The 26,037-nt window shown below is 42.4% G+C and overlaps 1 protein-coding gene across 4 annotated transcripts in view; it reads left to right on the forward strand.

Annotated features, from left to right (window-relative positions):
• lrba (LPS-responsive vesicle trafficking, beach and anchor containing) overlaps positions 1 to 26,037 on the forward strand; it is a 177,328-nt gene that overhangs the window by 49,675 nt on the left and 101,616 nt on the right. For all 4 annotated transcript variants that reach the window (XM_085458994.1, XM_085458995.1, XM_085458996.1 and 1 more), the window contains exons 22-33: positions 1,871 to 3,166; positions 3,335 to 3,531; positions 4,353 to 4,506; positions 5,030 to 5,210; positions 6,826 to 6,959; positions 7,526 to 7,633; positions 7,777 to 7,918; positions 8,622 to 8,961; positions 14,272 to 14,441; positions 17,741 to 17,825; positions 18,106 to 18,239; positions 18,932 to 18,993. In XM_085458994.1, coding sequence (XP_085315120.1) covers positions 1,871 to 3,166; positions 3,335 to 3,531; positions 4,353 to 4,506; positions 5,030 to 5,210; positions 6,826 to 6,959; positions 7,526 to 7,633; positions 7,777 to 7,918; positions 8,622 to 8,961; positions 14,272 to 14,441; positions 17,741 to 17,825; positions 18,106 to 18,239; positions 18,932 to 18,993 — 3,003 coding nt within the window. The remainder of the gene's footprint in view (positions 1 to 1,870; positions 3,167 to 3,334; positions 3,532 to 4,352; positions 4,507 to 5,029; positions 5,211 to 6,825; positions 6,960 to 7,525; positions 7,634 to 7,776; positions 7,919 to 8,621; positions 8,962 to 14,271; positions 14,442 to 17,740; positions 17,826 to 18,105; positions 18,240 to 18,931; positions 18,994 to 26,037) is intronic.

Here is a 26,037-nt window from a genome sequence, read left to right on the forward strand (position 1 = left end):
TTCCCTTCCTTTTCATCTCCAGCGTTCCCATTTTCTTTGTTTAGATCTCACTCTCTCTCTTTCTCTCTCCTCCTATCCAAATAGCCTCAGGTAAAAAAGCAGCAAAGTGGGTCTAGTTTCACTCACACAGCAGACCCCCCCCCCCCCCCCCCTCCACCTACAACCCATCTTTGACTTTCTGTCCTCCAATCCCAGTGATTAATGCAGGGTCTTAAATTAGGCGTGGGAGGATTTGCCGATGCTGGACACGCACTCAGCGCAGCTAGGAGACACACACTAATAGTGTCTACCGCTAATCTATGACTGCTTACATGGATGGGCTCTTCCTCAAATGCCACTGCAGACTATTGTCGTTATAGACTAGCAGTCTAGTATACCTATATCAGATGGTAAGAAGACTGATAGAGGTTAATAGGCCGTGGGCAGCTGCATGTAAGAGAGGGAGAGAGAAAGTTTTAAATATGCCACAGTTAGCCACAAATGGTCCCAGTTTTCAAATATTATAAGAAGCACACAACAAACAGGCAGTTTGAGGATATCGTGCTTCCATAATTTGGGGTTTGCTGTTTGTTGGGACACGAGGAAATAAGCAGAAAATGGATACAGTGGATAAGTGGCTGGATGGTTTTTATGTTAATTTACGTTTTTTTCCAGACTTACTGAGATGTTTAGATTTCCTATAGGACAGATGTTTCTAAATTCTTTTACAGAAGTATCCCCCCCTCCCTTTTTAAAAAAAAATAAAAAATAAAATGTTTAAATCCATGTAAAATGCCTGATTTGAAGTCTCCAAACACTTTGGCTGCAGCTGTGTTGGCGTTTTTGGGCTAAAAGCAACCAAATTTAGGTAACTAAAAGTGTGGCTGTGGCTCAGAAGCACATTATCGACTAATCGGAAGGCCGGTGATTTGATCTCTGGCTGCTACAGTCTATATGCCAGAGTATCCTTGGGCAAGATACAGAACCCCAGTTTGCTCCCAATGGCTTCATCTGAGTGTGAATGTTAAATGCATTATGTATTGTGTGAATGAAACATGTTGTATAAAGTGCTCTGAGTGCTCAAGTAGAATAGAAAAGCAATATAATGAGGCCCAGTTCATTTAGCATATTTGGGTGAAAGGGAAGTGATATCAGGTTAGCTGCTAATTAGTGAGAAGTACGATGCAAATAAAATACTGCGGTTTCAATCACCTGGACTGGAGCGCATTTCTTACATGGGGCTCATTTGTACAGTTAACTTTGGTGCAAGCCATGCTGTGTGTGAGATAACTATGAGGTGTAAAGTAAAGTAACTTTTTTTTTTATTTGTCAAAAAAACTAAGTAGTTGTTCTCCAAAAGTTGATACTGTTCATCTGGACGTAGCGTTTTCTGTGGGAGAAATGTTTCGTTACTCATCAGTGACTTCTTCAGTCTCAGCTGACTCCAAAGGTTTCTCCATCTTTGGAGATTTACTTACCTGGATGATTGACCATGTATCAAGACAAACTAAGTAGTTGTTGTTTTAGCAGAGTGGGGATTGGCTCTCTTTGTGGCTAGCTAGACATGAATATCTGATGACCTGCAGTTTTTGGTTGCTTATTGAGGAACAGATCTCACTGGATAATTTCAGTGCTAAATAGGCTCATCATCATTCTTATTAGTAATGGCATCACTGACATGTGCATATTAATACATATTTTGCTTTAAACATTTTAGTGTGTGTTATATTGGCCTGCTTATTTCCTTATTCACACAGAATCATCAGTGGATGGACTGTAATAAGCCAATGAACCAGTTTTTATCATCAAACTAGGCAAACGGAGCAGACTGATAAAGTGTGTGAACAGTACGACATTAGTTTTTCTAACATCACTTGTTTTGTGTTTGCAGGTCACCTTTGAGCAACACAAAGAGAATCTGTCCCGTATGTTCCGTCAGTACCAGCATCAAGAGTCCACCGGCACGATTCGCTCCATCTCTGGTGTCAGCCAAAGCTCTGAGACTATGGAATGTGTTAATGGGCCACCTGCAGAGGAAACCGCTCCCTCCACTGTCATTGAGCTGACTGTGGACAAGCTGTCCCAGAAATCCCCTGATTCAGCATCCAGTTCCACCATTACTTCCAGTCTGCTGGAGGTTGATGATGAAAGGGGACAGGCATCCATCACTGTGTCCAACATCCTGGCCGGGGCCAAAGACGAAGAACAAGAGCAACAGCAGCTGGTGGAGGAGTCTACCAGAGATAACTCGGGTGTCAGAGAGGAGACACAAAAAGGTGCTACAGAGCAGTCGAGTGAAGACGTCAACAAAGAGAAAGCACAGACTTCTACTGGAAAAACTGCACAACATGAAACGGCTGACACAAAAGCGGTGGACGAGGGTAAAGTCTCTGCACCATCTGGTAGCGATGATGCACAGGCACCTGTAACAGATGATGAAAAATCTGAAAGTGAACAGAACAAAGGTGACTCGTCAAAGTCAATGACAGAAGACTCTTTAAATGAAGCAGAGGCTGAACCGCCAGCAGCTTCAGAGCGAGAAAACAGCGTGCTCGGTGGAGCTTCGGTCCTCAATGAGGACCTGGTTGACGTGTCATCTGTTAGCGACCAGGTCCATCCTAGCGATGCTGATGACAGCCAAGAGGAGTCCTCTTATGCTTCTGCTGCCACCGGAGAGGAAGGTGGGGAAGTGAAGAAGGACGAAGACGAACGAAGAGATGGGGGTGAAGAACAGGAGCTGAATAAGGAAGAAGAAAAAGTTGAGACACAGGAAAGTGAAGTGAAACAGACGCCTTGTGTGGAAAGCCAGACTCCTCCAGCTGAAATACCTGAGAAAAGTGTCACAGAAGCACCTAAAGAAAAAGCTGATGATGAACAGTCTTCCTCCATAGCTGAAACTACAAGCCAGCAGCCCTCAGACACCACACCGCCATCTACAGCCCAGGAGGTTACAGCGGCATCAGACTCCACTGCAGATGTCCAGCCATCAGAGACCAGCGGTGCCACTGGAGAAGAAACCCCATCTGGTGCCGCTGACAGTAGCACCACCACCACCTCTACCAGCTCCGACACTCAGAAGGGTGCAGAGTCTGTCAGCAAAACCAAAGAAATCAAAATTGCCAGACTGGACGTATCCAATGTGGCCTTAGACACCGAGAAACTTGAACTGAAGGAGACCTCTGCAACAGTATGCAATCCACCCCCTTTTTTTTAGCGCTTATGTGTTACTCAGTTGTTATAATAGTTTATTATAGTTTAGGTGTTACACAAAATTGAGCGTTTAAGTTTCAAAGTGTTTTCTCAAAGGTTCGTGTCACATTAAAACGTATGACGTTTGGCTTCCATATTTCTGTAGGAAACAAGCCAAGGTCAGTCAGCAGCTGCTGCATCAACAGCCACAGGAAGTTCTTCAGGCCAGCCAACAGACAGCAGCACCCCTGCACCTCGCTCCACCATGTTTCGCATCCCAGAATTCCGCTGGTCCCACATGCACCAGCGTCTCCTCGCTGACCTGCTCTTCTCGATTGAGACAGATGTCCAGATGTGGAGAAGGTAGGACGACAGTCCGCGGGCTCTGATTTTATTAATGCTTCAATAAACAGAAACACGGATTTATCAACTAAAGATTTTTTTGAGGAACATGCAGAAGTTTTATGGGTTTTTTTTTTTTGTTTGGTTAGGTTGTGATTGACTCAATTTAGCATAAAGACTAGAAAGTGCAAAAAATGCTGGTTTACTGTCTTGTTCAGAAAATTACGAGTTAGCAGGCTTTTAAAAACAATGTAACTCTAAATCTGTAATTGTCAGAATGGTGTAATCTTATCAAATTGTTGAGCAAATAAGTGAGTTTTTCAGTCATTCTTTATCGAAATTGGTTTGTAACAGATCCTGAGCTAGAAAAGTGCATTAGAACTGTGCAATGGGACCAGATATTAAAGTAAGTGTCTAAATAAAAGAAGAAGAAGCCACATAGCTTTACGCTGTGTGAGTGTGGCTTGAGGTGAATTTAGAGGAGCCTTAACCTCCTAAGACCCGAACTCTTCCACGACATGCATTTTTAATTTCTCTTTGATATTTGGTCACATTGGGGCCCGATGAATGTAAAAACAAAGAATTACCAGATTTTATTTTATTTTTTTTTTTACCTTTTTTTTGTTTTTAAGAAAAATGTGAGCAACATTTGTTTAAAACTTTGATAGAACAGTGGCAGTATAATGTCCTCGTAAGTGGATATCAGGCCCATGTAGAGCAAAATTGAGTATTTTGGTCTAAATAACCCAAAATGTGATGTCCACATATGTGGACGGCAGGTCCTAGGAGGTTAATACTTCATTGCAATAACTAAAACCATCTTCTTGTCTTTTGCCTTTTAGTCACTCCACAAAGACGATTCTGGACTTTGTAAACAGCAGCGAGAATGTGGTGTTTGTCCACAACAGCATACACCTCATATCCCAGGTGGTGGACAATCTCGTCATGGCTTGCGGAGGCATTTTACCTCTGCTCTCAGCTGCTACATCTTCCTCCGTGAGTCCTTTGCTGCACGTGTGATTTTACGTTTGTATTTGTGTGGCTGTGGCTCCGGTCATAGGAAGTTATCCATCCACATTGACCTTTCCCCAATCACATTAGACTACAGTTAGCTGCTTCCTAACAACGTTAGTTTGTTTTAGTCCTGTCTGACCTCAGTGACAGCCGCTCTCTTGCACCATTCTTTGCTTCTGCCAATGACCTGACCGGTCTAAGGAGCGGGTTCACTTCCATTATAATTGATTTACATTCAGTTGTGTGGGCTCTGTAACCAGATTTCAACCTGAATGTGAAAAATTGCATTTTCACATGCCTTGATGTATTTTCAGTGCTGCACACGTTACGTATGTAACAACTTACTAACTGTGATAAATCACTGGTTATTCAACATAAGTCGAGGCTTCTGACCAGGGTAAAACCTGACTGTAATGTTACTTTTGAGAGAAAATGTTTAGAGAGGTTTCCTCATTATTACTTTTATTATTTATATATTTTTTCCTCTTTCTCTCTCGACTTTCAGCATGAGCTAGAAAACATCGAGCCCTCCCATGGCTTGTCAGTGGAGGCTTCGGTCACCTTCTTGCAGCGCCTCGTCAACCTTGTGGATGTTCTTATTTTTGCCAGCTCGCTCAACTTCACAGAGATAGAAGCTGAGAAAAACATGTCATCAGGAGGCATCCTCCGACAGTGCCTTCGCCTCGGTATGCACCTTGTCATTATTCCTGAGCTTCTAACTAGCTTTATTTCTCTTGTTTGGTCCTCTGCTTTTTTTCTGTCTTGCTGAGTTTTTACATGTGTAGCTGGCTTTCAAGTGAATTTCCCACTTCTGTTTCATCCTTTTACTAACCCCACCCCTCATCCCCCTCCCGCTCATTGATCCACCTTACATCAGCTGGCAGCAGCCTGCTGTATTAGCCCCAGTCATGGCTCCCTACAGTGTTTTTGACCCTCTCTTCTGTATTCTTCCTCTCAATCTTCAGCTCCAGCTCCCACTCGGATCCCCCTCGCCTCGTTCACCCCGCTCATATCAGCCCTCTCTTATCTTGTTATTATAACCCTCCTGCATGGCAACACTTTAAAATGGCTGCTCGCATGATATAGTGAGTTGTTCATAATGGCCTTGGCTGTACTGTACTGCTGCGTAGCCCGAGGCCTTTGTCTGCCTTCTGTTCCAGGCTATTAAAGTTTCCCCTGACAGCATCAAAAGCCCAGCCTCACAATCACTGAATAAAAGATATTGAAAATCTTACATTATTCATTTAATTTTTTTTTCTTTTGCAGCACACCTTATCAACGCAGCATGCACAGATTAAAAATGAAAGTAGTACAGTATACTTTGTACTTAAGCTATAAAAAAATTATTGAATTTTCTTTGGATATTTAATGCTGCACATTCAGGTATCTGTTTCTGCTTTTAAACACAGTCCAGCCCACAAACAAAACGGCTGTCAAGAGGCCGACTTGTTATCTAAAAACGCTTGTTCCCTCTGATGTCGCTGCTGCTGCTGTGTGTGTTTTACAGGAAAACGATGCCACCATAGCACAGGTTCAGTTTTAGAAAGCAGCCGCTATGAAATGAATATTTGATGAGGTATGCGCTCCCCATTGCTGGCACCTAATCTGATTTTGGGAAACTGTAACAAGGTTTTAGCGTCTCCGCCCCTCCCTCTCCTCTCTTTTTTTCTTCCTTTTATAAATGGTCGTATGAAAGAGTGGTCCTAATGGAAAAAGCGAGCCCATTTCCAGACGGAATAATTCCCTCCTTCGTAATCTAAATGCCTCAGAGTTAACATTTGTCAGTTGTCACGCTCTGAGCAGTGGGGGTTGGGAGGGGTCCAAAGAGGAGCAATACATTAAATTACAAATGTTAAGTGTGCCAGTTCTCAACCCACCTAAAGTTGTCGGACAACGAGGTTTTCTTTCCCTTTTTTTCGTCTTTTTTTTGTCCGTTGAAGGGTGTATCGCGCTGCCTACTCAGCATGTACACACCCGGCAGTGTCATTTGTTATGGGAGCTGCACACAGTGGATGTGATTCAAGAGCACACCCTTGCACTATGACCTTGGGAGGAGAGGTGGAGCAGGGAAGAGTGAACGATGCTGCCAGAGTTGGCCAGAGCACTGACCTTGTCACGGCCCCGCTTTTTCTGTCCTGTTTTTGTCTCTGCTCGCTCCGCTCGCGGCTCAGTTTTACGCGCTCTTTTGTTGTGTTCGGAGGCTTGTAAATACAAAGACTTAAAATTTTGTGTTCACATCCCCCCGACAATGATTTTATTTGTATGATGTCACATAAGATCTCTTTCTCCGTCCCTCCCTAGTGTGTGCTATTGCAGTGAGAAACTGTCTGGAGTGTCAGCAAGCCCAGTTTAAGAACGGCGCAGACAGCTCAGCCCGCAGCTACACAGCCATGCAAGGCACTTTGCTTGGAACAGCCAAGTCTGCATCTGCGCAGGCAAGTACTTGAAATGATCACCTTAACTTACATTTTCTGCTGTTTTAAATTCCTCTACCATCAAACGCAAAATAACATCATACTTTTCAGTGACCGGTTCCCACATTTGTGCTGATTATCTTTTGTATAACGCACATTTTTGTCCTTCTCCTGTCCTCAGTAGGCAACCAGAAGGCGCTTTGCCCTTTGTCCTGTTCACAAGTGTTATTGCATTAGCTCATATCTTATTATGTTACCACACAGGTTGCTATTTGTTACACTAGACTAAGCCCTTTGTCATTGCCCCTTTGATTTGATACAGTGACTTCCAGTAAAAGTCATGTTGTTCTTCCCTGAACCGGGTGTTAAACCTCATTTATAATGCAGTGGCTCTATAGAAAAGCCATTATGTTAAGGACACGGTCTCAGGAGGGATAGCTTCCCTAAGCTGTTAAACCTTACCCTTCTCCTTGAGGGATTAATAAACACCCAGAACGGTGTAAACGTGCACGTGCGGTTTACACTTCCCTTGCAGATAATAATACATTTCACATGATAATTGCTTGATTTTTAATGCGTGCATGCAGAGTCCTGTTGATGCTGTGACAGGTGGCATGTCTCCAGTGAGAGATTTAGACCGACTGCTTCAGGACATGGACATAAACCGCCTCAGGGCTGTCGTCTTCAGAGACATTGTGAGTTGTCCAGCAGACACGTTCGCATGCCTGTACACAGCACTCATAACGTGTATGAAATCACCTTTTCTAGCATCCTCTAACCTCTGGTGCTTTTCAAAGAGGACGCACGTACAGATTGTTTAGTATGTTGTTTGTTTCAGGAGGACGGTAAGCAGGCTCAGTTTCTGGCTCTTGCCGTCGTCTACTTCATCTCAGTCCTCATGGTGTCCAAGTACCGTGACATCCTGGAGCCCCACAATGACAAGAAACACCCTCAACGCTCCCAGTCTGCAAGGAGTACAGGTATACAGAACCTTCAAGAAAAAAAATCATCTGACGCATTTATGTGCATCAGAATGAAGCAAGTTGTTGTTTTCAACAACTTGAAAAGGATCTATGAATCCTGACTTTTTCCTTTTTTTTTTTTTTTTTTTTTTTAATAAGTGGGTTCATGTACTGCATAGTGTTCGACTATAAAAAAAACAAACAAACAAACAGCTGCTAATCATCTTAAGAAAAATTGTTAAAGTTTGTGTATTTTTATTTGACCTGCAGATTGTTTTGGTGTGCGTTTCTCCTGATTGTGATTGTAACTTGCCATGTAAATAAATCACCTAATCTCACACACATTCACACTGATTCATCAGGAGGAACCTGAAGTTCAGTATCTTGCCCAAGCAGGGATTGAATCACCAACCTTCTGATTTGTAGATGACGTGCTCTACCTCCTGAGCAGGGTGTATGCCACAAAGAAAAAAATAGTTCCATGATAATTCCTCTGTCCCCGCCCTCTGTTTTTGATACATTAAGCATTATTAGACAAGTGCCATGTAACTCAGTCAATTTTAAGAAAAGAGACATTTCTGCTGTGCAGCCAATATCTCAGTAACGGGTCAAATCTAGACGACAGTCCAGAAGAAAAATATGTAAATCAGGTTTCCCTGATGGAATTGGATACTCTTATTTGTTATTATTTATGTCCTCACAGATAGTGTTGCTGTTTCAGGTAGCACAGAAGGAGAGAACGGCTTCTCTCTGCGCCGCTATGATTCCGGCATCGGAGATGACCACACCTCAACTGCCGCAAGCGACGCAGATCTGTCATCCTCCGGTGGAACTCACGCTCCCGATGCCATTTCAGAGGCCTTGTCCACGCTGTCGTCTGAGGTCAGACCTGCTATGTCTGCTGACTCAAAGGGTAAAAATGTGAAGGACATTCTGCGCAGCCTGGTGAGCGCTCCAACTGATGATATCGTGGTGGATCCAAGCCTGTTGCCGCCAGCGTTCCTGGGAAGTGTGAGCGATGCGGCCAGAGAACCATCGCCACAGTTCCGCTCTTTTGATAGGTGAGGGTGTGAACATGGATTGACATACACTTAAAAAGCACATATGGTGTTTATAGTCTCAACGTTTGCATTTGACAGTTCCACAGGATTTTACTCCCAACATGACTGCGGGAGACCTTTGAAAGTTAAACCTTGAATGCATCTTTGTTTTATTTCCTTAGAGGGGGCTTTAGAGGATCTTGAAAAGCATTTAGTAACAAAAGCCCCTTTGGACTAGGAGTCTTTGTTGGTGACGACTTCTCTCTTTACTAAGGTCCTCACCTCATGCAGACTTCCTCCTTTCAAAGAACTGTTTTAAGACGGAGAAAAAGCTTTGAGGAAAGCTTTTGTCTGTCCCTGTTTAACAGTTATCAGGGGTTCCCTCCTTTCTTAAAGTAAAAAAAAAAAATGTGTATAATTTGCGTTATCTCCAGCGGTATGGGGTGAACAGTCAGGAGTAAGGCTTCAAAAGCAGAGCAGGGTACTGAAGTCACAGACGGGCTCAGGTGAGGGAGGATGGTTACTGGTCTGGTTTGCATTTGGAGCGCTGTTTCGCACATAGACTTTTACAAACGGGTCGATTTTGGCGGGGGTGGGGAGGGTAAAGAGGGAGAGGCACAGAGATGGGAGAAGTGGGAGAAGGAAGCCGTCACGGGGAAGCGTGTCAAGTCAAAAGTTCTCACGCACCAAAGAAAACATTTCTACATTTTTCTCTTTGTCACTCACAAACACGCTCACACTCAGTCAGTCTGCCTGCCCCCCAACTGTGGGAATTCCACGGCATCTCTGTGATCGCGTGTCTTTATCTGAGGAATGCTTTGTCAGGTCTCAGGGCGCTCCTCATATCAGGGGGATTAGACTGGCTCCTGTCCGCTGAGCACACTCAGTAGGAAGAGAGGACGTCAGGAGAGCTGGAGAACGTAGACTAACAGCTCACTTGCTGGTTATGGGAGCCTCTGCATGCAGGGCACGCTGACAGTAGACTTTACCCCAGTTACCTTTTTATTAATCACTTGCACATCTGCACAAAAAAATTAATATCAAATCCAGGTGGAGGTTAACAAGTCCAGACTTTTATATTATTTTAAACTGAAAACCAGCATCTTATTCATATTATTCACACAATATTCAATCACCAGAATTATTCTTTAAGCAGAAAAAAATCAATGAACTCTTTGGTCTATATTGTATGATTATATATTAGATAGTAGTATTATTATTATTAACAATAACAATTAATTGGGACTGAAGAGAATTTTAAAAAAGTGGATACCACCAAATGTTTGGCTTTATTGATTGATCAGTCACTTCAGCTTTTAGTGTGTCCTGCACACACTACTGTCTGTCAGTGTGCCAAGTTATTTTGATGCCTCCGAGTCAAAACTACCCCTCCCATTCATGTCATCCTCTGGTTTTAAGCCTATATTTATTCTCGGTTTACTGCTTTTTATCACCCCGCTGTCTCTCAACCCTTACCAATTACCTCTCGACACATGTAGATATGTTCCAATGGTGTTTATTATCTGTTGCAATGACTTTATCACTGCTCGGCATCTCCCGCTAACCACTAAGTCTTCCAGGGACACGAGTACAAGCCAGAGCTGACATTCTGCACTGACATCTCCTGCCAAAACATGGCAACTTTCTGCTTGCCCAGAGGGTTGGATTTATGAGACCAATGTATGAAAAAAGCCGGGATCTCCCAGATAAAAACTGGAGGCAGGTCAGAGGGTGAAGTATCCCTGCAGATTTATTTACTAGTGGAGACGTGCTGGATTTCTCCCATGCATTTCTCAGCCATGCCCCTGTTATGACAGCCAGTCTGCAAATATTTGCTGATACTAACCAGAACTAAACAGTGTCATTGTACGAGTCTGTGATTTAGACTTCATGGTTCGGCAGAATATGTGAGTGTTAGACAGTGGGATATACATGGTGCGGTTGTTTGCATTCCTGGCAGCAGGCTTTGCATGCATGTGAGAGCTGATGTACAGATGAGTTTTGTTGATGATTAAATGTTGTTAATGTACTGCTGGCGGTAAGCGTGTCAGACATGAGCGCAGCTCTCAGTCAAGGCCTACCTTTTTAGAAAAGTCAGTTAATAAAGACGTTGTCGCTTTGCATTGGAGTTCACCTGCAGTGATGTACCTTGAGGAAGCTTGAACCCACTTTAGCTGGTATAATAAAAATCACACATTTATGTGCTAGTGTTAATTGCAAAGATCCATATTATATCCGAATCAGGACATAATGATAAATATCTGCCATTGTTTTTTAGTACATTGCTTTAACAAAATTGTCAAATATTGTTGTGATTACAAGACAGTAGAAATTAAACTGGGAAAAGATTTTTCATATATCATTTACTAAAGAATTGAGCCACCAATGAAAACTGCAAGTATATAACACCTTGAAATTGATAAAGCGAGGTCTAATATGCAGTCTGGTTACCACAACTGAGATTTGTTAATGTTTTATTTTAATATTTGTTTGACAAACATAAAGACTGAGCTCTTTTGCTCCTATTTAATACCGTAGTTTTAGATGGTTGCTCTCGATCATCTCCATTTTTAATAGATTATTTAACATCAAGTAACACAAGAGAAACTCAGTTGATAATATAAACAAAGGACAAGGGAGTTCCCCAGGTCTTCTGTCTTTAAACCCAGGATTACTTGAAGATGTTAAGATATGGGCTTTGTGAGCGGCGGTCCTATTACGGCTAATAACAGCTTTTTATGCTTCCTTGGTTACTGTGTGTAAACATGTGTCTTTCACTCTGTTTTGGATAATTAACAAAGAACGGTTTACCCCCTTTTAAACCAGTGTCTTCCATTGGTTTAATGAGGCAGTTGTTTTTGTGGGCACTTTAGTTGATGTTGTTCACACTTACAGATCACAGATAACATCAAGGTACCGACTCCCGCCAGCCGCAGCTCCATAGGGTGAAGATGTGTACAAATGTGTTTGTGTGCGTACGGTCAGTGTTGTTGTTACATAGTGAAAGCTATGATCAAAGCTTTGCTGGGGTGCACTCTTCTCTCCATCGTGTCAGTCTGAGGTAAAGTCTCCAGAGAAGAGTATTTTTATGTACATGCAACTTGAGACAATTTGTTATTCGGTCTCACACTTGTTTTACCTGAAATAGCAGAGTTTACTGGAGTCATAGCTGCACTTAGCCATAGTAGGTTAGACCTTCTAAATAATTCAGCCACACACACACACACACACTTTCTGCCCTGGGCTCCTGTTTGCGGGTTGAGTGGGGCCGCTGACGGCTGATTAATCGACTGGGGCGGCCCACTCATGATAAGTGTGGCTAATGACCTGCTGAATAATTCACTGAGCCTTTGCTGAGGAACAGATGGAAGGCCAAACACATATGCAGACATGCTCACTGGCAGACTTCTTCACACTCGTGCACTCGAGCATTTATTTGGACACTCATGTGTGTGCATTAAAATATTTCTGAAAACATCCACGCACACTTTCAGCCTTCACTCAGCAGGGGTGTCTCTCCTTCTGTCTCTGCTGCTTTTGACACCCAGGGTGCTTCATGTCAGCGCCACCCTTGCTTCTTGATACCACCGTCCAGTCCACTCACTATCTGAACAGAAAAAAAATGACCAGATACTTTTATCTCCACTCTTCTTGCCTATCAATACTGATTTCATTCTCTTCTGTCACTACTTCGGGTTTTATGCAACACGTGGACCTTGAGTGGACCTTCCATCTGTCGAGCATTCCTGACACAGTTATTATTTTTTTCCCTCAAAGCTGTTAAGATTTAACAGCTACAGTAACTTTTAGTAACAATAGATCTGATCAGCTGCCTTAAATCAGCTGAGCGCATGCTTTGACACAGCAGCTAGGTATCTGTCTGCAGTACAGAGAGCCAACTATCCTCGTGGGTGTGTGTGCAGGAAAGAATGCACATACACACTCTGAAACTGGGGACGTGCAGGAATGTTTGCAAGCTCTTGTGTTTGGGCCTCTTCTTTTTATTGCATATTCAAATTTGACGTATTCTTGCATGTCTTGTTAAAACCTGCATTGGGTCGTGTTTCTGAGAGGGGAGCAGTAGCCAGGGATTAGACCCTGCTTCTCCTATGTCAGCACTGATAAGCAGGGCCAGGCTCTCTTTGATATGGCCGCTGGTCTGTCAGAGCCCTGGTCTAAACTGACAGCTTATCTACATGCTGCTCTCCTCGCATCTGCTGTTCGCCGGATGAGAATTGAACTCCACTTACTCGTACCACATCACTATGAGAAACATTTCCTGTTACTCCACAGGAGGGACCTCTCAACAGGCAGCATCATTGTTACAGAGAAACTCAATGTACATATTTAATCTAGCTGTCAGTGAGGTGTTTTTTGTGATGCTTGGCAGTTGTTTTTTATTAATGTCAGGATTTGTGTCTAAGGATACATTGATTGTTTTACATTTTTAGAACAAACAACTTAAAGTTGTCATTTTTAAAATCAAGTGTGGACGCAAACCTTATTTAAGGCAAAGCCAATGTAAGAGCCAAGTCTATCAGGACATTTTTCATTTCAAAATGTTTTTTTCTTTCCTTGAAATAACCTGAATTTGAGCAAAAAAAAAAAAAAAGATCACTTATTTGTATTTTTTTTAGAAGGTTTTCTAGAATAACTGAGATATTATAGAAGTATATTATTATAAATGTACTGCTTTGGTAGACTAAATATCAGGCATCATAGTAGAAGTTGCATTAATATCAGATAACATGCAGCTGGTGTTATGTGATAAAGCAGAAGATGACATCTAATAAAACGGGTGGCTATGGCTTAGGGGGTAGAGATCATCTGCTAATTGGAGGGTCGATGGTTTGATTCCTGGCTGTTAGAGTCTGCAAAACTATTCAGTAGTATTCACATACTTAACCCCAGTGCATTCATCAGAGGGTGAACGTTAGATAGAAAGCACTTCGGCACACTTAAGGATGTTTTAGATGAAGCTTGATTTCAGTGTAGCCAAACTGTAGTTTCTTCAAGTTTTCTCAAAGTAGTATTGTTGACTAAAGAAAAATGTATTTAATTAAAAGTAGAAATGTCCAAATAAAACAGTTTTTTAAATGGAGACATTACATCAGGTGTCCTGTTTTATGGTAAGATTCAGTGGGCTACTATTCTGCTTATTTAAATTGCTCATAATTACTCCTCTACTCTGTGTCAGTGAAGGTTGTGGTGTTGTTCTAGTCATGCTGTGTGCAAAAATCTTATGAAGGGTTCTGTGAATTGGCAGCATCAGCTTTTTCTTCCAGTTGATCTATGAGTCTTGATAATAAGCGCTTTTTCTTCTCTCTACAGAAGCGTCATCGTTGCACCAAAGAAAGCAGGAGTGATGCCATCTCCAGGCACTTCCACCCCCGTCCTGGCAACCGCCTCCGGCTCCGTGTCTGGTGGGACACCTATCGATAGCGTCTCTGTGGTATCTTCTAGCGACGCCTCCCAGAGCACCTCTGCAGACTCTGCAGCCTGTAAGCACACAAACACAAAACTGGACTGCAGTATTGGCAGAGCAGCGAGGGCAGCTAAGTCACAGGGTGGATGAGTGTGCTGAGGAGAAAGTCAATATTTATTTAGAGATCGTGCTTCTCTGTATGTCTGATGGAATAATGGTGTTTGCACAGTGTAATCCAGTTTCTTCAGGCTGGAGGACAGCATGAGTAACACTGATTCAATTATTTAAAAAGCTAAAGCAGTATCGAATGTGAAAAAAATGAAAACATTTGAGACAATTTTAGGGCGGTGCTCTGCCAGTGCCAGGGCCCATCGTGCAATTACACAGAAAATGATGTGAGTCTACACAAAAATGTAATGGGTTAGTCATCAGGATTACGCAGAAACAACCGAAAACAAACTGTACTAATCACACTGGAACATGCATAACTGTAACAGAGATGCAATAGAGTGCATTTGGAAAGGGTGGGTTTCATGTATCAAGGGACCATTCAAGTGGGGGGAATCAAATGTAGACATTAGTTATTTGGCATTTGTCTTAACTAACAGGCTAGAGCAGGGCGATATGGCCAAAAATATTTATCACGATATATATTTGAAAATTTGCGATAACGATATAACTGACGATATAATTGATGCGAGACAAAATACAACTCCACAACATTACTAGCGCAAAAAGACAACCTTCCATTTATTTTCACTTAAACAAGAAGCTGGTTTTTATGTACATTAAAGCTTTATAAAAATGTAACAGTGCAAATGCAAATTCCTTGCTGAAAGTTTAACCAAAAGGCATTTACAGTAGAAATGGGCTGACATATCCTGAGCATAACCATATATAATATCCACTGAAGTTAAAAAGAGGTGCTTTGCAACATTAAACTGCAGTGTGCAGTACGCATTTTTCGGACCATAAGGTGCACGGGATTATAAGGCACATTAAGCAAAACAAAGCAGTCAGATAAATCAAACTTTATTAAACTCATTCTTCTTGCTTCCTCCACTTCTGTACCATTGATTCATTAATGTTGAATTCTCTGGCAGCTGCTCTATTCCCATGTTGTTGCAGTATATTAATGACTAACCTCGTATTGTGGATGGATTATCTCAGTTGTTCTCCTGACTGAAGTTTGGTCCGTTTACAGTATCCTGCCATGCGATTGCATTTGTCTCTAACCATGAAGAACCTTCACGTTAACTTTTATAAGTGGAAAAGTGTTAGTGTTCGTCCTCCAGCTTCACTGTTTATGTTATGCTAACATAGCTGTGTCGCTAGCGATCACGTAGCACATCATTATATACCAGCTAGCCCAACTTCAGTAACCCTACAAACGTCACTGCTGTTTAGTTTCCTGTCTTCATTTATGTTGGAAGTGATAGCAGAGCTGCACGTTTGATTTTTTTCAGAAATCTCTCAGTCAGAACATGCTATATCATGCTTAGGTAACTAGCGAAACTAGCGAGCTAACTTCCGCTAGCTTCCTGCTAACTTCTAACTCCGTTAAATGTAATAACTTTTGTTTTCATGGATGCCTGGAAGTTAAACTTTATAGTTACACCTGGTAAAGCAGCAATGCTGATCGTTTTATTAAAGATGAAAGAATTTAGACAGTTTTTAACTCTTAAGTGATGCTGCAGTGTTGTTTGACCTGAAGCTTACGGAGTTTAGGACCCAGATTACTCCCAGATTTAAGAGCATCTTAGTCCGACAAATATGACAATAACAACGGCCGCTTGCATGTTCTGCAAAAAAATGTGCTTTGTCGTGTATCTGACGGACAAACACCAAACCAGTTCCACATCACTGAAGTTGCACCATTTTTACAAACCAATTCTGGTTCATCTGTTTCACTCAACAATCGGCCATGTGCGTATGAAAACAAAGGCACTGCGCATGCGCGTTTTACTCCCATTCTATCGCGATATTTCATTTTCCTATCGTTGCCTAACATTATACCGGTATTACCGTGAACGGTATAATATGGCCCAGCCCTATAACAGGCTACTGGGACATCCCAGTATTACAATAATTCCAGTAGGAGAAGGAATAAGGTGAATGGTGACTGAATAAAACAATATATTAAAGTCATACCTATCTTAGTTGATTCATAAGTGACATAAATCAGCAGTTTTTGTCCCCTTTCTGTGTAAAAGTGTAATGTTTTTTTTTTGTCTGTGTGTTTAAGAGAGGAGGGTTTGACATGAGTATGTGGATTATGTTTTAGGACTTTTGGGTGCGTGTGTGTGCTAGTAAATAATTATAGCTTAGCTGTATGCACAGACTGCTTGATGGCACTGAGAAGTGTTGAGTAAATATGCTGTGTGTGTGCGTGTGTGTGTGTGTTAGTGGGGCAGTGGGAGGACTAATGGAGACGTTCATTTACTCCTCTTTGTTTGAAGGAGCTACTTCAGCTTGAGAGGGATACTCTCACCAGATCCACATGGCGCTGTTTAACACCTTACACACACACACACACACACACACACACACACACACACACACACACACACACACACACACACACACACACACACACACACACATTCCAGTGCACATTACACTGTGTCATTCCTGAAGAGTTATCCCTGCACGGAGACTGTCCTGGCTGGAAAAACAAGCCCACTGAAACACCAGAGGAATCCCCCTCCTCCATATTCAGCTGGGCATTAGCTTATTTATGAGCCACAGGGAAGTGAATTTACTGCAAGATCAATCACACGCGGACTTTGTACCTCATGTGCCTCTGTCTCCAGAATGAAGTCGTAAAGCACCTTTTAGTTGTATAATGAAACGGTCAGAAAAGCAGCCCTGAGGGGTAAATTGGTATGTAATGACTTAATGAGGGGAAACAAGAAAACATGAAAATAGAATAATAACAATGAATGGAGTTACTTCTTTCATATTTAAGCCTTTGTCTAACATATATTGTTTCCATCTACGAATAATTCATCTTTAAAGTGTAACTGAAGCAGAAGATAAAGTGTTGTCATCCTTTCACATAGAAAGATTTTTCTCATCAAACCCAATGAATTATACACTGTTATGGGAGATGTATTGTGCTCAGAGTACATCATCCACTATCTAACTATAAAATGATACTTGTACCCCCACATACTCAACCATAAATCCACCTATTCTATACATTTGAATGGAGACCTCTGTATTATTTCATAAGAGGCATGTTTCTTCACAGGTTTATGGTGCGACCTTGGTCATATAATGTATTGCTGTGCGCGCGCGTGTGTGTGTGTGTGTGTGTCCCATTCTTGTCCAACATCCAGACTAATAACAGAGTTCTTTGGTTTCTCCCTGCAGCAGGCGGCCAGGTTCCAGCCAGCACTAGCCTGCCATCTGTCCCCCCACTCTCCCCTGTGACCCAGAACACAGCCCCCAATATGAGGTGATTCATCTTCTCTCTCTCTTTCTCTCGCTCTCTTTTTCTCACACACATGCACAATCAGCTGTTTATGCACATGCGCTTACACAATCAGTTATTTATGCATATGCTCTGATTATTGTTTTTGTCTTTATTCCATATTTTTTTTCATCATATTAAAAACACATTTTTGCTGACGGTGTATTTTTAAAAGCATCTTTTGTGAGTTTTCAAAGAGTTTGTTTAGCCTTTTGGCCAATTACTGTTAAATTACTCCGTCTGCTGTCTGTTTTGTTTTTTTTAGTATCTCGGAGCGTTTGGAGCATGCCCTTGAAAAGGCAGCTCCCCTACTGAGGGAGATCTTTGTGGACTTTGCCCCTTTCCTCTCTCGCACTCTGCTGGGCAGCCATGGACAAGAGCTCCTTATTGAGGGCACCAGTGAGTAGAAAATTATGGAAATTCCTTAGAAGTCACATCATCATTTTAGATCATCTCACAAACCTCAACCATGCAGGGATTCTTATTTAATTGCAACAATATGTCCAGGCTATTGTTAATCCAATATTGTGATGAGTCGCGCTGCGCCGGTAGTCGTGCTGAAGGTTTCCAGGGGGCCAGGGCAGAGGCCAGGCCACTAATAGCAGTGTTTGGGATGTCTGCTGCCACCAAACAAAATGGAAAGTTGATTGATAGCTGTAAGGGGGGGCTGGAAAAAATAGGGTGGGGCTGTATGTGCATGCATGTGTGTTTGCACGAATGTGATGTTACATGTGTCTCTGTGAAACACGGAGACACATGAAACATCCGCTGAAGCGCACTCTGGACACTCTAGCGGCCCCCTGCCCTCTAAAAGCCCAGGGCTTGCCATTAGGGATCAATGGGACATATGCTAGCCACGCCAGGCCTGTAATACAAGGCCCAAATATGTATTAGTTTACAGTAACATCATGTCGGCTCATTAGGCCCATCAATACTATCCGCTCCCTTGCAGATGGCACAAGGTTAGGTAATCCCTGATGGTTAGCGTGTGCTGTCACAGAAATCCAGAAAGCTGTTTAAAATCAAACACAAAACTTTTTCTTGTTTCATATGCCATTATGTCTGACTCCCTTTACTTTATATTTCTCCAGGTCTGGTGTGCATGAAGTCCAGCAGCTCAGTGGTGGAGCTTGTCATGCTTCTGTGTTCCCAGGCAAGTCTGGCATCTTTATCTTTCCTCAGGCCTGCGCTCTGCTTTTCCAGCAGGCTGATTTATCAGCCTCACCTTGAGTGCAGTAAATTCACAGAGCCTTATCTCTCCCCCACCCTACCTTGTCTACCTTTCCATATTCACCCTTCCCCTCATGAGGGCAGAGCGAAGGTATATTTGGCCGCAAATATTGGTTGGAGGGTCAAGGGTGGGCGACCTGTCCGCATCACCTTTTGACCTGAGCGGGGCCCTTGTGGCCTGGGCCAAACTGATGAGGAGGGATAATGTAGATTTGATGGTGCTTTGCATTGATTATCCCTCTCTTCTCTGTTGTCTTGTGGGTGTTTTGTTGCCAAGTTTATTTAGCTGCTGCTGGATTCATGAATACTAATTTAGGGATCATAAGCAGGCGTGGGCAGATCAATGATCGGGGTTGTCAATACATCACTTCAGGACAGCTGATTAGTATTTAGAGACAGAAAGCTACTGAAGGGCTTTACCATGTGCAGACCATAAATGCAGCACACGGTGAGCTTTACATTTAGGGTGAATTTAGTCTGTGTATTTTGCTTGAAAAACACTTATGTTCATAGTACATCAGAAATAAATAAACAAGAAGTTGCCCTCACATGCACAGCCAGTGACAAGGAGAGCAGATAATAACTCATCCCAGGCCGTGTTTGTGTGCATCTTTATCGTTTTTAAAGAACCTCATAAAAAAAAACAAAAAAAAAAAAACGACACGCACACAAAAAAACAAGGTTTCCAATAATACAAAAGCACATCTGATTAATGACACCCCTCTCACTGCTCCACTCGCCTGTATTTTTTTTTTTATCAGCTTCATTTCCTAAAGAAATAGCTCCTGTCGTTTCGTTCCTGCACCCTTTAACCTCCATACGTTTGTTTAGTTCCTATAGTTCACTTTACTTCTTCTCAAAAAAAAAAAAGCTAATACAGTCAGATCACACATCTGTGTGGATGTCAGTGGCCATGCATAAACTGGGGCTAGTGGGACTCGGGGAGGGAATGTGAGCCCCGTAATGTCCAGGGACGATGGAATAGCGGGAATGAAAACTAGATAGAAAACCAAAGAGAGAAGAATGACAGGCTCTAATGCACCTATTTGTCATATCTGTCAGGGTGTTGTTTAATGCTAATCTAATCAAAGGCAGAATCTTGGTGATTGTTCCACTGCACAGCTCATGCCACGCTTCCCCCTCTTTGGTCCCTAGCCCAGGCTATTTCTTCTTTTTCTCTGAGCTCCAAGCTATCCCACCGAATTTCCAAAACACACACACACACACACACACACACACACACACACACACACACACACTTTCAGTCGGAGGACCAGGGATTGGACAGCATAGTGTTGATTGCATCAATAAATCATCCAACCAAATTCTCTTACAGCTAATGCAAATGTAATTTTATTGTTGTGTAAAGGGGAAGAGGAGGGGGGCCTAGAAAGGTAGGGCCAATGCACTGCCTCTCACAAGGGAAAAGAGGAAAAGAGGGACAGACTTTCCTCTGGGCTAAATTACAATGTATAATTATGTGTGTGTTGGTTCCCCTTGTGGGGCAGGGAGAGTGGGCCAGTGCCGTGATTGATGACGTTATTTAGCAAAGTTTGTTGGGCCCTCTGGCACAGGAAGCGCTCAATTGTCTTTACAGGAAGTGCCTCTGTGGCCATCTTGTGACCCCCCCCCCCCCCCCCCCCCCCGCCTTCGAGTCAACCAGTGGAGCGAGTAGATGGAGATGATTTTGATTGATTTTTTTTCTTTCTTTCTTTCCCCTCTCAACCCCCATGCCTTCATCAGAGATGTGACGCGATACCGTCTCTGTGAAATTTTAATTAATTTCCCAAGCTTTGAGATGGAGTGGAGCCAGGGTGAAGGGTCAGGAGGCTGGGGACTGCAGAGCAGTTTTTAATCAGGGATCCTATGAAAGTTGCATTGGCGGCCACATCAGCTTGGCATTGAGGAGGGGATTGTAAACCGCTGTTTGATGGTACCCCTTTTCGAGACGAGTACAACAGCGCTCCCAATTAAAGGACCATTTTGATAAGACATTAACTGTTGGGGTGGCATACTGCCCTTGTTCTCAGCTGTAATATTGATCTTCACACACTGCTGAATATACAAAGTGAGGATTAATGATCATAAACTCTGGCTTTAACCACTACTGAGGACTACTCAATATAGGGAAAAAAAAAGGCTGACTGTCAATTGTGTTCTTATTTATTCAGTATTTATTGTCTTTAAAGGCTTACAGCTGACACTTTCCCATTATTGTGTATTTGGGAGGATATGGGAGATTAATTTTTGACCTATAAAAAGTCGAATAGTGAGTCAGATTTTTTTTTTTTTGTTTTACACTCTTAGTTTTTGTTTAACTAACTGTATATAAAAGATGTATATAACATTGTACCACAAACGATTGGCTTGTGGACTTCCATGTTGAAGCCTTTAGTTAAAATCATAATTGTGACTAAATATAGCCAGAAGTTATCAGCTGTTTGTGAGCTGCATCCAGAAACTTTATAGGTACAATTCACATATATTACCTATGAATCTTAACTGATACTAGACACTAAGCACGAGGTCTTGCACTTTTTCGTCTTCCCGTTTTTGTCGTACTCACAGTCAACGTTTCGCTTCCCTGGTGCAGTTTTTGAACTCGCTTCTACCAAAGATATCTGATTAATAAATAATGCACTGGGACGAGAGAGAGAGCTTTTCCTTGTGCTTGCTGCCATCCGTCGAGAGCTTTGAGAAATCATCTCATTGGATACTGGACAGTCTACGATGAGCAGGGGCTCATTAATCTTCTCAGTAGCTGCATTTGTGTCCTGTAGATCAGCCATTATTGTCCGGCACCTCTGTCAGACCATCCATCCTTCTGCCATTTATCAGAAATGCATCCTGTACATGGAGTGGAAAGAAGAGAGGGAGGGAGAGTGAGTGTGCTGTGGGCTCGTGGAGTGTCGTTTTCATGATGGTCAAGACTGGGTGCAGAAGAGGGAGAAAGAGGGGAAAACTGAATACTGAAACGAGGTCATCAGGTGGCTCTGCTATGCTGTCAGAGGTCTGGGCCTAATTTACAAAGCACTGAAAAAGCAGCTTTAACAGTGTCAGTGGGGAAAAAGAAAAAACACACTGAAAAATGTCCCGTATGATGGATTTTAGATTTTGTAAGTCCCATTTCCTGAATCCAAAATTCTTTCAAAAGCTATATATCTGTGATATATATGGTTAGCCATGCTAGCAGCCACCACCTCTATACTCTTGTTATTTGATCCACTACTTTGGTCCCGATTGACACTTCTCGGACGCCTGTCAATCTCTGATTTAAGTAAAGCGTTTCGTCGTGGCCGCTGATGCAGATAATCCTTAAATTGTAATTCAATAACATCGGTGTTAACCCGCTAATCCAATGACTGTGCATCATCATATGTTCCCAGTCCGTCTCACCAAAGTTAACCTGTTTAACAGATGGGCACCTCTCCTTCAGTCTGCAGGGAGAAAGACATTGACTTCCCCAAACACTTGGCTGCTCCTGACCTCTGACCCTCTGACCTCCAGGTTAGAAGTGGAGAGCTACTTGGGCGCAGAAGTTTAAACCCACGGAGTCGGGGAACAGTTCGGGAGTGTACGCTCATGAAAATCAATAGCATAATGTGAGAAACGAGGGAACGGGGAAGTTGAAGCCTTGACGGTTACTTTTGTCCACTTTATATTTTATGTAACAGGTTTGTTTTAAAAGTTACGCTTGTGAAAGCCGGTCCCATGTTTGAGTTGCTCAAATAGTCATTTATTTCTGTCAGTGAACATTGTTTCTTCTTCTCTCCCATAAGCGATGGATCAAACGCAGGCCGTGTTGAATGAACCACTTGGGGAGCTGAGAGAAAAGTGAGGAATGTGATGAAACCAAGGGACAAAAAAATACTTTCTCCATCGTTTTTCGGCACAGTCAGACCCGCACCCCATCGTGCTGTTAAAGAGGCACGCAAGGTTCAAGATCAGTGAAAATCAAAGTGTTATTTTTTTCCCTCCCTCTCTGCTGGCCCTCGCTCCACGCTTTGCTCCAGTGCCCCTTTACAGCTGTGCCACGAGGCTCACTGTCCCTGCCATTGCTCTCTAGTTCATAGGACAATATCATGCTGCATATTCTTTGAAAGTTTCACCGACCTTTGAGGCTTAGAGAAAACACAGTAACGCCAACTGGCACTTAATCCTGCAGACTCCCCATCGTTGCCAACTATGCAGCCGCAAAGGGGGCAGCGGGGTGCGTTGTGTTGGAGGAGCTTAGGGTCAAGGAGGGCTTCCTGACAGGAAGTGAAGTCTAGCTGAGAGGAGAAAATCAGACAGGAGACTCCTAAAAATATTGAGTGGCTTTTAATTTGGCTCCCAGGCGGATTTTACTGTGAACTAGGCTTCAAGTCGCACGAATGGCCGGTTATTTATACGCAACATAATTTTCTTTCATATAAATGAATTTCCCTCCCCTCCCGACAGGCACTCCTAATGCAGTGTTTTCTTACCTGTCAGGTCCCTTGTTATAAGACCTTGGAATGCGCTTCTGTTTTTCCCCTCGCTATCCTCTCTCAGCTAACCGGTTGTTAAAATCACGACCCGTCGTCTTCGCGCACATTTTCAGTAGGAATTCACTCGCCCTCGTTTATGATCTGGGACGGGAGAGGTTCAAATATTTGGCATGATTTAGCTTTAAAGTGGGAATCTTTACCTTGTGTTATTCCCAAATCCTTAACTTGGAGATCGCACAAATCGCCTTGTGCGTACAAAGTTCTTTTTATAGCTTTAATTACCATTTATTTTGTGCATTTAGCTTCCTGAATAATTAGTGGTGCAGAAACAAAGTTTGTTTGGGGAACAGTGTTTTGTTTATGTGTGTCTTTTTCGGTCCTTGGTTTGCCATTGCCAGTCCCGGTTGATCCTGCAGTCCTTGTGCAATGGGCCGTGAACTGCTACTGTACTATCCCACAAAACATTTCCTGCAACACCGCAGAGCTTCCTCAGAAGAAGTGGGGCATATAAAAGGCCCAAGAATTGCCATTTTGTTCATTTTCTCCTAGATTATGCTGCAGTTAGAGCAGCTTGGAGCCAGCATTTTGGGGAATAAAAAACAACCCTTTTTCAGTCAGTGTAGTTAAGAATAAACCTGTAATGATTGCTCAAAATTGTCAGTTAGAAAAAAACTTTTTTAATGTTTTGTTTTCTGGAAAATTTATACAAATGTTGTGCGTTACTGCACTGAAATGTCATAAAAATTACATTTGGACGAGGTGATGATTTCATTTCAACATGTGTTTGATTTGGACCTGAAACGGCTGCATATGGTGTTTTTAAATATTCCTTTTCTCCTCACACCATTAAAATCCACCAGCTGAACTGCATATCATATTACAGAATAAGTTTAAAAGAAAAAAGAGGAAAAAGTCAGTTTTTAAATAACATACCACTGGCTTATAAAATGCTCTGTATATATTTATGTATTCCCCTTACATTTACTTTTCGTGCAGAGTTCAAGTGGTTGTAACATATGTTTTGATTTGTCTGTTTGGGGTATGGGGGCTTTAGGCTTAGCTTTCTCACTCTGTGTTAGTATAGCCATGACAGTGTGATCCCATGAAGCTCTCGGAGACCGAGCAGTATAAATATTTGGACATCAGTAAATATTCCTTGGGTTGTGAATTTGATCACGCAAACACCAACACGAGTGTCTGTTTTTCTTTAAGCAGATAGCATCTGAACATGCAGATGTGGATTGTTGAAAATGTACACCAGTGTTAAGTTATTCATACACACAAGCGCAGCAGACGCAGCATTAATAACAAACTACCGAGCTTCCGTATTAATCAGGTTAAAGAGCAGTATATTTTTAGAGCCTTTTTTTCTTTTTTCTTTTGCTTTGACTTCTGCATCCACAGGCTCTTTCTTTTGGTCATTGTTAACATCAGGTCACTTCTCATAAACATTTAGATCTCAGTTTGTTTCCTTGTCTCTCCCCCACCCCTCTTTTTTTTTTTTTTTTTTTTTTTTTTTTTTTTTTTTCGCACAAATGTCCAAATCAGAGTGACAAAGTTGGCTGCCGCCACCTGCAAGCGGCATGCCAGTGATCAAAACGTTTTTGGTTTTTTTTGGGTTTTTTCTTTGAATGCGTGCATTTTATTTGCATCGGTTGACTTTTTTCTCTCACTGTTCAGTTAATGTGGCAAAAAAAGACATTAAACAGTGAGGCGTTTGAGTAAAAGGGGGGAGAGGAAAAATCAGTAGCTTTTAGCCTCTTTAATTTAGCTTCTGCTGCTCTGCCACTTATGACATGCAGATTTATGCTCTTGCCGTCTCATCTAAAGTTGTATTCCCCGAGCCTTTCAGATCAACAAATACTTGTGATTATGAGTGATGCCACCGAAAAGCACAACTGACTTATTTATTATTTCGACAGAGCCGAGACGGTTCTTTCTTCGGTGTTGGAAAATGTTTTCCTTGTGTTGTGGCGAGTCTGATGTTTGAAAGGCGATTTTGCTCAGGAGGTCTGTGTTTTCTCACCAGTGGTAGTGGTATATTTAGAAGTTGATTATGGATAATCAGCTGTAATGACGGAAGTGCATGGCATGTGTGTTTAGACTCAATGCCATCATCATGGAACGCAGAGCAAACAGAGCTGTCTTATTGACTTGAGATTTAGACATTAGGCATTTTCATGAACAGATTCATGCATAGCAAAACATAAATGCCGGTAAAGTGCATTAAACGTGTGCACGATCTCTCTCTTTCGATCGCTTTAAAGTCGGGATCAAAGATCGGCTGCCTCTCTCGCGCGTCCTATCATCTGTTAGGAGGTCAGGTTAAAGGTGAGAGGTCACAAAAGGCTGCTTGTATCCTCTCATCAGGAGCGATGTGGTCACGGCCTCTATCGCAGCCATAAAAGCTGCGACACTGCTGACCAGGGCAGCCAATATCCAATATTCTATCACTGACCTGTCCCTGTTTCCTTTTTGTCACTGGGAGATGTCCCTCA

The sequence above is a fragment of the Copadichromis virginalis genome, linkage group LG6 (genome assembly GCF_057382275.1).
Source record: "Copadichromis virginalis isolate Kocher_CV1m ecotype Utaka linkage group LG6, C_Virginalis_male_GT1.1, whole genome shotgun sequence".
Lineage (NCBI taxonomy): Eukaryota > Metazoa > Chordata > Actinopteri > Cichliformes > Cichlidae > Copadichromis > Copadichromis virginalis.